The 10,736-nt window shown below is 46.0% G+C and overlaps 2 protein-coding genes and 1 long non-coding RNA gene across 5 annotated transcripts; all 3 read right to left on the bottom strand.

The window, feature by feature from the left end:
* Positions 1–6: 6 nt before the first annotated feature.
* LOC119302124 (pathogenesis-related thaumatin-like protein 3.5) lies at positions 7–1,418 on the bottom strand. The gene is made up of 3 exons (XM_037579154.1): positions 782–1,418; positions 425–680; positions 7–332 (listed from the first exon to the last, which is right to left on the bottom strand). Exons 1-3 carry the CDS (start codon positions 1,278–1,280, stop codon positions 20–22), a joined length of 1,068 nt encoding a protein of 355 aa, XP_037435051.1. The 5' UTR covers positions 1,281–1,418; the 3' UTR covers positions 7–19.
* A 1,245-nt stretch (positions 1,419–2,663) lies between these two features.
* LOC119302126 (30S ribosomal protein S16-2, chloroplastic/mitochondrial-like) lies at positions 2,664–4,575 on the bottom strand. The gene is made up of 3 exons (XM_037579155.1): positions 4,343–4,575; positions 4,095–4,140; positions 2,664–3,193 (listed from the first exon to the last, which is right to left on the bottom strand). The coding sequence occupies exons 1-3, from the start codon at positions 4,473–4,475 to the stop codon at positions 2,953–2,955; spliced, it is 420 nt and encodes a 139-aa protein (XP_037435052.1). The 5' UTR covers positions 4,476–4,575; the 3' UTR covers positions 2,664–2,952.
* A 343-nt stretch (positions 4,576–4,918) lies between these two features.
* LOC119302127 lies at positions 4,919–10,137 on the bottom strand. 3 transcript variants are annotated; one of them, XR_005147340.1, is made up of 5 exons: positions 9,960–10,137; positions 7,937–8,243; positions 7,408–7,577; positions 5,468–5,761; positions 4,919–5,372 (listed from the first exon to the last, which is right to left on the bottom strand). It is a non-coding gene; the product is annotated as an uncharacterized LOC119302127 (long non-coding RNA). The 3 variants fall into 3 exon arrangements; XR_005147339.1 differs by lacking the exon at positions 7,408–7,577; XR_005147341.1 differs by lacking the exons at positions 7,408–7,577; positions 7,937–8,243.
* Between the last annotated feature and the right edge of the window lie 599 nt (positions 10,138–10,736).

Below are 10,736 nucleotides of genomic sequence, written 5' to 3'. Positions count from 1 at the left end.
CAACGGAACACCAACACGGTCAGTCAAAGCAGAGGAGCAGCAGCAGCAGCGGAAGCCACGGCCGGATGTACGTCGCCGCCGTCGTACTGCAAGCCGACGAGATCCTCATCGCCGGCGGTATGCGGTCGCCGCCAGGCCCGTAGTTGTAAACTGGCGGCAGGTAAGGACCTCCGGCTCCACCACCGCTGCGGCTGTCGTAGGTCGGCGGTGCATAAGCGCCCGCGCCACCGTTGCCGTACGCCGGCGGCGCGATATCGTTGGCTTCGGCAGCACCGGTGCCGCGGCCGCCGACGATCTGCGCGCCCAGGAACACGGCGTCCGACTCCTTTATCCTGCACCGGAAAGCCGATCACAAAGCTGTTAGGTACGCACGGCTACACGCGTGTCGTGTATCTACGTTTGCTACGGTTGTTGATGAGCTGACCCGGAGGTGGGGAGGCAGAAGGCGACGGTGTAGTCGTCGGCGCTGCAGGTGAAGGTGCTGGTGCTGTCGTCGTAGGCGTAGCTGTAGGCGCGCGGGCACGCCATCTTGAAGACGGACGAGTACGACGTCGGCCGGCACGCCGCCGGGGTGCCGTAGGCGCCGCTGCAGCAGTACCTGTCCTGCCCGAACGCCTCGCACGCACTCCGGCACGCGATCGCGCCGCCGCCGTAGACTACCTGCAGCTCCGTCGGGCACGCTGCTCCATCCATCCATGATCCATCCACCCAGATCGTCAGAGCCGGCAATGGCGCGCAACGGCAAGGCTAGCATGCAGGAGATGTAGACTGGAGTACTTACATCGGTTGAGGTCGGCCAAGCAGCCGGTGGCGTTGCACGCGCCGGGCCCGCTTAGCGCGCGCGGGATGGCGACGACGGGGAGGTTGTACCCGTCGACGAGGCTCACGTCGTAGAAGTCCTCGCCGCCGCCCTTCCCCAGCGTGACCTCGAAGAGCGTGGCCGGCGGCGTGGCGCCGGCGCCGCGGCACTCCACGCGCCCGCCGCAGTCGCCCGTCTGGCAGACGCCGGCGCCGGCCGCGTCGAACACGCACCCGGTCCGCGCCCACATCCGCCCCGACCACCCCGCCGGCGCCGCCAGCCGCACCGCCTGCCCCGGCCCGAGCTCGAACCCCGTCGTGGACAGCTGCGGCGTGCCGGAACCGGCCAGCGTGCCCGGCCATATCGTGTAGGCGCAGTAGTTCGCTATGGTGAACTTCGTCGTCGCGCCCGTCGGTGCGTGCAGCCACAGCGCCAATGCCACGAGGAGACATAGCTTGCAGTGATGCCTTGGCTCTCCCATGGTGTGACTTGTGTATGGAAAAACCCGGCAGCCGACGTCGTCGTCGATGGGAGAAGGGAAAATGGGGTCACGATCGGAAGGAAGGAAGAAGACATTGCGAGGATGCTTACAAGATTTTAAAGAAGAGGAAGAGAGTGAGGGCAAGTGCTGCCATCAAGGCATCAACCATGCAGGGAAAGCTTTGCTTTTCTTGGTGAGGTTGGTTTGGCATGATGGGGGTGACCTAGGGAAGAAGAAATAGGCATGCAGTTAGATAGACCCAAAGGAGAAATATACCTTGATTCCTGGTCAAACATTCTCTTCTCCTGTGACTCTCAAGGCTTTTTTTTTTGCGGGTTTAAAGGAAGTTTTATTCCAAAGTAACAGGCTTACAGTCCGCTAATACAAGATTATGAATGAAGGGGGTGGCCGTTGCAACCAACAAGCAGTGCTACGAGCCGTTCGGGCATAATTGGCAAGACAATATGAGACCATGTTCTGTGATCTCAGGATCTTCACAGGTTTAAACTCCCTCTGCATCATGTAGTTCTTGAGCTCCCTGACCAATTGACCATTGGGTGATTTATCAAGTGAGTCATGTTCTGTGACTCTCAAGGCTTACTCGGCTTGATATCTTTGATGAGGTGTACAGTCTGAACCTGTTCATGCAAACTATGGCACCAAATTGGGCAGAGCTCAGGTTTCAGCTGGTGGGTGGGCAGGCAGGACAGGACACATCTCTCACAGTCCAATGCAGAAACGAAGATATTATCTTTAGCAATCACAAGTGTCATTCAGGATAAGAGCATGAAAATCCTGTGGTTTTTTATTTGGCTGCCAATTCAGTGACGTAAATTGGCTCTTTCTTTTACTGAATGAATACCAAACAGGTTTTTCAGGACCCCTAAGGAGCAGCTATTTGTTCAAATTATATATCTACTACTTCCTCCAAAAGTGGTCCAGTTTTGAACTAAGGTTGAAGGAGTAGTATGTTTTATTCAGTTTAATTTCGATTATCGGAATCAAAGTACAAGCCCTTTACAAACGAGCAGCGAGAAACAGTACAATGTTCCACATAATGACAACATGCCCTTCAGCTAAATAAGTCTAGAATTTTGGGAAGCTTATGACATAATTATTTTGAAGATGCTTTCAGGAGGCAACATGCATGTCATGGCAGTGAGACAACTGACCAATACAAGGAAGGAATCACACAAGAAAACATCAACACAAACAAACATCACAGGTATCCACAAGGATGCCGCAAGACAAGATGCACCTTTTTAAGTTGCACAATCAAGCAATATATGTCACCTTTGCAACCACATCAGATAAAGCATCGATTGGATCACACAGCAGGAATAATCATACATAGATATCAAGCATATGTTGGTTCTCCGCAGATGATCATGGGGCACCCAGTTCAACACTTTACTTGAATTATTATTTGTCAACTTGAGCATCCAAAAGGAATGCAGAAATTGCATAATCCATTCAAAAGGAATCATATTAGGACACGTCATAGTAGACTGGAGACGGCTGGCTAACCCATGGTGCAGCAAAGGCTAACAAAGCAGAGTTACATGACGAAATTGTTGAAGATCATACACTACGTGCTCATAATCTTATCAGAAGCACAACAAACAAATTCTTTTGTCTTGCAGCACCACTCAATATGCCAAAACAGAATCTATCACGCCTCCAACGAAGGTTCTGTAGGTGCTTCAGCATCACCTTCAGCAGCATTGGGATCATCGACAATCGTGACACCCTCAAGATCCAAGGGACGGCCTGTCATCGGATGAATGGGGTTCTTGTCACGATGTCCACCCTTCCGGCCCATAGCTAGCAACGGAGGCGGCGGCAGAACACCGGCACGGAAGAGGATACGCTGCACGGGATCTGATGGCTGTGCTCCAACAGATAGCCAGTACCTACAACAGAAGTATAGTTATATGGTGTCACTATAGCTGTATGATATCATGTGGTCTTGCAGGGCAGGCGCAAAAAACAGCATGGCATATTTGTAGCAAATACTCTCACTAAGTCTGCTATGGATCCAATCAATGATGTACTTGAAAAACCTGAACCCCTATTCAGCAAATCAATAATTCCCTTCTCCAATGGATGGAGGTAGCGACTGTATAACTGAATGATGCTTGTGAAATTAGCATCCAGTCAACTAGCATAGTCCAGCACCACATAGTTTTGCTTGTCTTTCCTCTGCTTTACCTACTCAACATACCCAATGATACAATGCACCGCCACAGAGCATTAGAACAGCCAGGCGCGAATTGTTTACGTTCCACAGAGAAGGCATAATCTATTTAGCTTTAACCTCTAAAATGTCCAATCGCCCATCAAAGAATAAGGCTACTGGGATGAATAAGCACTATATATATCCTTATTCACTAAATCGATAATTTTCTTCTCCGGTGGAGGGAGGCAGCAAGCGTAGAAGTGAATGATGCTTGCCAATTGGCACTATAATCAACTAGGATAGCGCAGCACCAGATAGTTTAGCTTGTCTTTCTTCTGCTTTACCTACTCAACATCCCCAATGATACAATCTACCACCACAAGGCATGTGAATGACAAGACTCGATTTATTTAGGTTTCAAAGAAAAGGCATAACTTATTTAATCAGGTTTATCCTCTAAAATGCCCAACCGGCCATCAAAGATTAAGGCTACTGGGATGAACAAACACGGTTACTACTCTATGTTACTTCTAGAGTAGGTGCAGCAAAAGCTGCAATGAGCAGATTTTTCTCCAAAAAGGAGTATAGCTGAACAATACTCTCTAAAATGAAAATCAGGAGCAGGCAGAACTCACTTGACCCGGTCGAACTTGAGCCCCATCCTCTTGCCACCATCCTTCCCTGCAGATAGCAACAGAAAAAGGGACACATTTCCTCATCAGCAATTCTTCAGTTAGCAGCACCAGAGCTCCCCACGCCCACGCGCAGAATCGCATCACAAATCCTGACCCAGACAAGCCCGGCCAAGCGGGGCTGACCCGGGTGGGAGTTGGAGGTGGGGCGCCGGGGATACATGTACAGATCGAAAGGTGGGCTGCCTCACCGGGGAGAGGGTTGTAGTAGCCGAGGACCTCGAGGTGCTTGCCGTCGCGCGGGGAGCGGCTGTCGGCGGCCATCACCCTGTAGAAGGGCCGGTTGCGGCAGCCGAACCGCGCGAGCCGGATCCGGACCACCATGGTGATGCTTTCGTCTTGGTCTTCCTCGCCGCCGGCCTGCGGTTCTCCGGGTGAGGGGTCGTGGGGGAAGAAGGGTTTTGGGTTGGGGATTAGTGCGTGTGCTTTCTCCTTCTGGGCTGGGCCTATCCATCTGTTGCGCGATCGTTGGGCCCGCAACGAGGCATTTCTTCTTAGCAGGCTAAGATTGGGCCAATTGATATGCCAGAATTAGATCGCTGATCGTCTACTAAAAAAAAAGTTCGCTGATCGATCCTAGTAGTAAATACCCCCTTTCTTCTAAAAAAAAGTAGTAAATACCCCCTTTCTAAAGTAAGTACCCCTTTCCTAAAAAAATGTAAATACCCCTACAAAGTAAATTTAAGCTTGATTGTAAAAAAAGAGTAAATTTAAGCTTGATTGTAAAAAAAGGAGTAAATTTAAGCTTGATTGACTACACTACAAAGTAAATTTAAGCTCCATTTATCATTTCCTCTCTCGAAAAATAAAGCTTCATTTGATCAATTCACATTTCTGCATAGATACAATTTATATATCTGACAGAGGTAAAACAGGTGACAGAACACACTAGAACACTAACAAAAATGTGCCAAGTACATAAGGAATCTCTGGCACATGGAAGAAAAGCAAGCCCGTAGATGGAGACACTCTGGTCTCTGCACCAGACATTTGAGAACATAACTTCTCACTCACTGCACTCAGTGTTCAGTAAGGCGCTCGACAGTTGTGACACCGCAGACAAGCGCCAAATCACCGATTATGCAGGATAAATCGACCAACGACCAGTGAGCGAGATGAGAGCGCGTCGTCTGGAGCCTATATGCCGCCGAGCCATAAGCGGCCGCCTTTCTGGACACTGCTCCCACTGATATTCTCCTGGTTGGTGCAGAGATGTTTTTCCTGCCCAAAAGATGAAAGGAACACATGAAGGGTTAAGCTTTGTCTAGGAATGAATGCAGCGGGGATGGAGTGGGGGAAAAGAAAGAACAAGAGACCTGAACTGTATCCTTGTTTGCAGTGCGCCTCTTGGGATTGTTCCTTAACAGACAGCGACGACGCTATTGTTGCTGTTGACCTGTTGTCTAAAAAATATCACAAATCCATACTGTGGCTTGTTTTTCCTACCTAAGAACACCTAAAAAGTGGACCAACCAGCAAGCAAACAGAGATTTCTTGCTACAACTGCAGAATCTATGTCAAGACTGAGAGAGATAGAATGCTCATCTGCATCCAATGTCTATGGCATCAAGGAATTTGCATCTGTGAAAACTTTTGGATCGAACTGTTCCCTGTTGGAAAAATAACAAGTCATCCAAAAATGCAGTCAATTATAATTTCAAACAAAGCAGTGAGCCAATCAACTCTTAATCTCATAACTTATGTAGTGAATAAGAAAAAATGTTCGCGAGAATCAAGAAAATGCTGATGGATGCCCAACTTTTCTCCAACTTTGACAAAAGAAATGTTGCATGATGCTTTTGGGATAAAAGTTGAATTGTACAAGATGACGCTTTTGATCAAATGAACATAGTAAAAGATAGCATATTCTAAGTGAAATAAAAAATATTATCGTTTATAGATTCGATTCATGACTCTATGCCAAAGGATCTGCTTATCCATAACTAGCATGCAAGCTAATTCAGTCTAATAAAAAGGCTCCATGCTTATTAGATAACACATGAGCTGAAAAAGACACTTAGTAGCAGCAGATAAGATCCAAACATTTAGGTTCTGAAGACATAACATTCCGTTTCTGTCTACAGCTTTAAATGAGAGATACCCAAGGCATAAATCTAAGTATTTTCTTTAGTCTTCTCTTCCTTCCCGTCTAATCTCCAAGTCAACAAAGATATCTACCACCTATAATTCCACAAACACATCCATTATTGTCCGTAGGTTTATGTATGCCACAAAATATCCATTGATGTCCGTAGGTTGATGTACCATTGAATAACAAAATATAAATTGATTTATGCCCCCCAGCATTACTGGACTGCATATTGCTACGAGTGCCACACAAGGCATATACATCACTTATCCAGTTATGCTGCTATAAATATCCATATTGAGTAAGCAATATCAACCTTGCAGATGTCGAAAAAAAAGATTTCATGTTTTCCTTGAATGATTAAAATGAAAGTGAAAGGACATAAACAATGCACAGTGCATACGGGTAGGATGGAAGTTCAGTATCTATTTTCTATGACCATGAAAGCTACTCTTGTGGAATGCTCTTATCTACAAGAAATCCAGGTACTTGTATTTCAAACCTCCCAGTGTGCAGCCAAGAGGAATTATGCAATTATATATCTCTGTTAGGTCTACTGTGAGTAGATGAATGCTTAGCTAACAAATCTTGGCAGTGGGGCAAGCATGCCGACAACAAGCGATTGCGTGCCCAAGTTTCTTACAAACAACTTTGATGTAAACGGCTACTTTAATTTAGTCGTTGTTTGGGTGATGACGTTGAATAATTTGATAACTTTATCAGTGAGACTCTGTTTGGCATTGACATGATTCTATCAATTGGTCACAGAGAGTAGTTGCGGGTCAATTTCTCTCACGCATCCATGACGTAGGATTGATCTCTTCAACTTCAAAGAGCACATCAACAGGGGCAGAGTTTAGTATCATTATTTTCTACTTATGAATCAATCCACATTTTGGTACAAGCTCGCCACTGACAACAAAAGAACTTTCCTATCTATTTTCACTGTATCAGTTTCTCACACAATCAGATTCATAATGATGTAGTTACAAACATGACTGCCATGTAATTTCAAACATTAAGTGTTTCATAATTAGACTTCACTTCCATCAGATAAAGCCATTTCACAATAAACATAATTAATCCCATGCATTATTGCAGCAAACCGACGAGCATAACAAAAGGCAAACCTTTACTAGAAGTACAAAGTTGATTAATGATGTGAACCTTGGGAGAAGTACAGCGCAAAGGAAGGCTTGACTTCATTTGCAATACAACAATCAACAAACGCGCACATGACACAAAAGGCATTAATCACATTGCTTTTTGAGAAGGTTTGTAGACCGTTGTATCCCGTCAAACCAACATCATTTTACTGAGCCCTGGCTAGAATGAATCTGACAAAAATCCAAGAATGTAGGTGAATTATCACATGATGAGCATTTCTTATCTGAAACTGGGATTTTGGAGCATAATCCAACAACACAATTTTCTATCTTGGTGCTAGAATCACATAAAAATTGTACATGATAAAAAACGTGACCAGCTAAATACTGGCATGTAGAACCTAGATGAAGAACCTCTACTCTCCACCAACCCTTGTTAACCTTACTGCTTTCTTGTACTACACAGTTAAACTAAGATGAGCATTAAGTTGTCACGGAAAGAACATGGTTGTTGCTTCTTTGACATTCGAATTGATCAATGGTGCATAAAACAAACGAATCCAACCAACAGAGAACATTGATAGGCTTACCTCATTAGGAAATGAATGTGAATGCTGTTGTAAGCCTGTGCCTCACTCTCTAGACAAGCCAGACTGCTCCTTTGGAAAACCAACCCGTTCATAACGTGTTAGTGGACAGTAACCATGAAGCTGAAGATATGATAGTGATTTAGTTGGCCAATCAATTATTAGGCCACCAACGTGAACAAACTCAAAAGGAGTACGACAACCACTGGTATCAAGGGCATGGCAAGTATCACCCTCAAGAGGAGAGTCTGCTTTGGTACGATATGTTTTTTCCTTGTTCGAAATCAGTAAACTGCACACTATTGAGGATCTGCCACAGATATTTCAAGAAGAAGAAAAATCATGAGCGCCAACGCACAACGAACAAATTACTGGAACAGTATCTAAAGATTTCAACAATATTCAACATGTCAATACAGCAGCCTCTCCCAGACACAGCGGCAGTCAATATGAGGTTATGTATATGTGTGTTCATAGAGACTATGATCGATCAGGGATTGTAATACTAATTAGCATGCAAAACCATAAATTTTGTTCTTTATCAGTTGAGGGAGGACTTTTTTCTTGTTTACACAAAGGATACATCCATCGATTTGCAGGACTTAGCTCAACATGCCCAGACTTGTTAAAAAATAAAACCATTATTCTATTATCTTTGCTGTATGAAATAACAGAAAATTGTGATCAGCGGGATAATTTGCAAATGCTGTAGGAGGCTGGAAGCATTGAAGATTATACTATATAGCAGTGATATGCATTGGTACATACAATGTACGCCTTTACAACACCGACTGCTGGATAATCTGTTGTAGATAAGACCAAAATAAGAAACATTATGATCACTTGTTCACTTGCCTATCATGATATTCCATATTTGCCCTACACAAATGAAAATTTCCTTCTTCATGACAGCATCACGTTGGATTAAGTAAAAGTATTATATATGAAGCTTCCAGCTATAATATATTTCAGTGTCGTTGTTCATCAGGTAACTCCAGAAACACAGCGCGGATCAGTATGGATACGGCAATGTGAACATATCTTCTAAGTATGCAACCTGCTAGCAGTCTTCTGATAAATATAAACTAGATGCGGAAGGTAGAAGCTACCTTTCAGCGGTCATTAGTATGTCTCATCACTAGCAACAAATAATGGTTCCGTACTGATACCACTGCATCTTCCCTGTGTTAGTTAAACTTCTTTTCTTGTACACAACCATCACCAACTTCCCATGATCGGGCAAACGAGAAGGTACAGTAAATAACCTCCAGCATTCTAGAAGTTTTAAATGGCTTGGTGACAATACACGATGCTAAACGAGATTGAGATAATCTTAAATCTAAATGAAACGCTGAGAAATTCATTAGTCAGTCATTTAATACTACCAAGCTGTTGATGTGTTCAAGTTTGGGCGAGCTTCGCAAGCATTCCTGTAATGCAAAGCAGTCAACTTAAACGTTACGTCTTGGCACCCTTTTAGGTAAGCGGCGGTTTAAAAGAATGTTATCCCATCCACACACTGAATGATGCAGATCTTGGCAGCGGGAAGAACGAGCCATCAAGGCCGGTAGAAAGCTTCCGCGTGCTTTCGTCCAGCAAGGCGAAGTGCTTCACAAGTTAATGGACGATTCACCTCACCTGAAGCCAACCCTGCTAATGTCAAATGGTTGGTTTGACACATACGAACTTTCGCTAACGACAACCGCGTTAGAAATAGCATCGCGGTCACGGGATGTTGTTTCAAAAAAGATTTCTTAACCAGACTCACACTCCAATTTGTTAACAAATTAACCTTTGCATACAACTGTCAATTTCCCTGAATCCTGCAATGCAGACAGGGTCACTGCACATGCCTTTTTCCTATCGCTGTTCTACGAATCTTCATGTGACACGCCGGGCAGCAAATCATCAGTCGTGTCGAAGGCGCAACCCTCCCCCCGCCCCTCGTTCCGGGAAAATTAAAAGCTACTGTGCGCAATCTGACCACTAGGAAGTAGGAACGACAGCAGCGGTAACAACCACGCACCTTTCAGCAGTCTCTCTTGACGGCGCGGCGGATCCCGCCGTCGTGTGGCCTCCCCCTCATGCGGGTGGTGCGCAGGCGCGCTCGCCAGCGAGCTGCTCCGCGCGCCGCCGCCGCCGCCGCCGCGAGCCCGGCGAGAGCCTGTGGCTCCGCCGCGCCGTGTCGATGTACGGGCTTTCCGAGATGGAGCGCGAGTTGGTCCAACCAGACCGAGTTCGGGTAAGACGGACCGGAAAGAGGAAAAAGCGCGAAAGCTTGCCTGCACGAGAGCGGACCCAGGCAAACCTGGCCAGCCCGTGGGCATGGATTTTCGGCCGGGCACGGGCCAGGCACACGGCACACGAATAAAAGGGCCGGGCCGGTCTTTGACCCGCCACGCAAAAAGGCCGATCCCCGAAACGAGGCCTTAAGGCCAGGCACGGCACGACCTTTTGTATTTTTAAAATATTTCTTTAGATTTTTAATATTTTTAGACTTTTTTGTTTTTTTCTTTTAAAAAAGAAATTGTGTAGACCGAAACGCAACCTGTGACAACCTTTTTATCTGGCGTGCCAAGCCAATCCTCCTCGCGGCTAGGACTTCGGGCTGACACAACCCCTTTATAGAAGGGCCAACAAGGGCCAACCCGACCCATATCACCAGGTTTGCACCCACACACGGCGGCCTACCCCAAGTGAGAGAGCATGCTTCGCTAGATTGTGAGCCTCGACATTCGAACTCCTAAACTCATGGCTAAAAAGACAGGAAATAAAAAAAATTGATCGATCTACAATCTCTCTA

Source organism: Triticum dicoccoides, chromosome 5A (genome assembly GCF_002162155.2).
Source record: "Triticum dicoccoides isolate Atlit2015 ecotype Zavitan chromosome 5A, WEW_v2.0, whole genome shotgun sequence".
Lineage (NCBI taxonomy): Eukaryota > Viridiplantae > Streptophyta > Magnoliopsida > Poales > Poaceae > Triticum > Triticum dicoccoides.
The sequence above is the reverse complement of the archived record's forward strand: the minus strand, read 5'-3'. Positions and strand labels throughout refer to the sequence as shown.

Excerpts from the sequence above, each read along its gene's own strand:
- LOC119302126 (XM_037579155.1), bottom strand. The coding sequence starts at position 4,475 with ATGGTGGTCCGGATCCGGCTCGCGCGGTTCGGCTGCCGCAACCGGCCC. Across the intron at positions 4,141-4,342 it reads CTACTACAACCCTCTCCCCG|GGAAGGATGGTGGCAAGAGG; the intron begins GTGAGGCAGCCC and ends TGCTATCTGCAG. Across the intron at positions 3,194-4,094 it reads CTCAAGTTCGACCGGGTCAA|GTACTGGCTATCTGTTGGAG; the intron begins GTGAGTTCTGCC and ends CTTCTGTTGTAG.
- LOC119302124 (XM_037579154.1), bottom strand. The coding sequence starts at position 1,280 with ATGGGAGAGCCAAGGCATCACTGCAAGCTATGTCTCCTCGTGGCATTG. Across the intron at positions 681-781 it reads CTTGGCCGACCTCAACCGAT|CGTGCCCGACGGAGCTGCAG; the intron begins GTAAGTACTCCA and ends TGGATGGAGCAG. Across the intron at positions 333-424 it reads TTCTGCCTCCCCACCTCCGG|GATAAAGGAGTCGGACGCCG; the intron begins GTCAGCTCATCA and ends TTTCCGGTGCAG.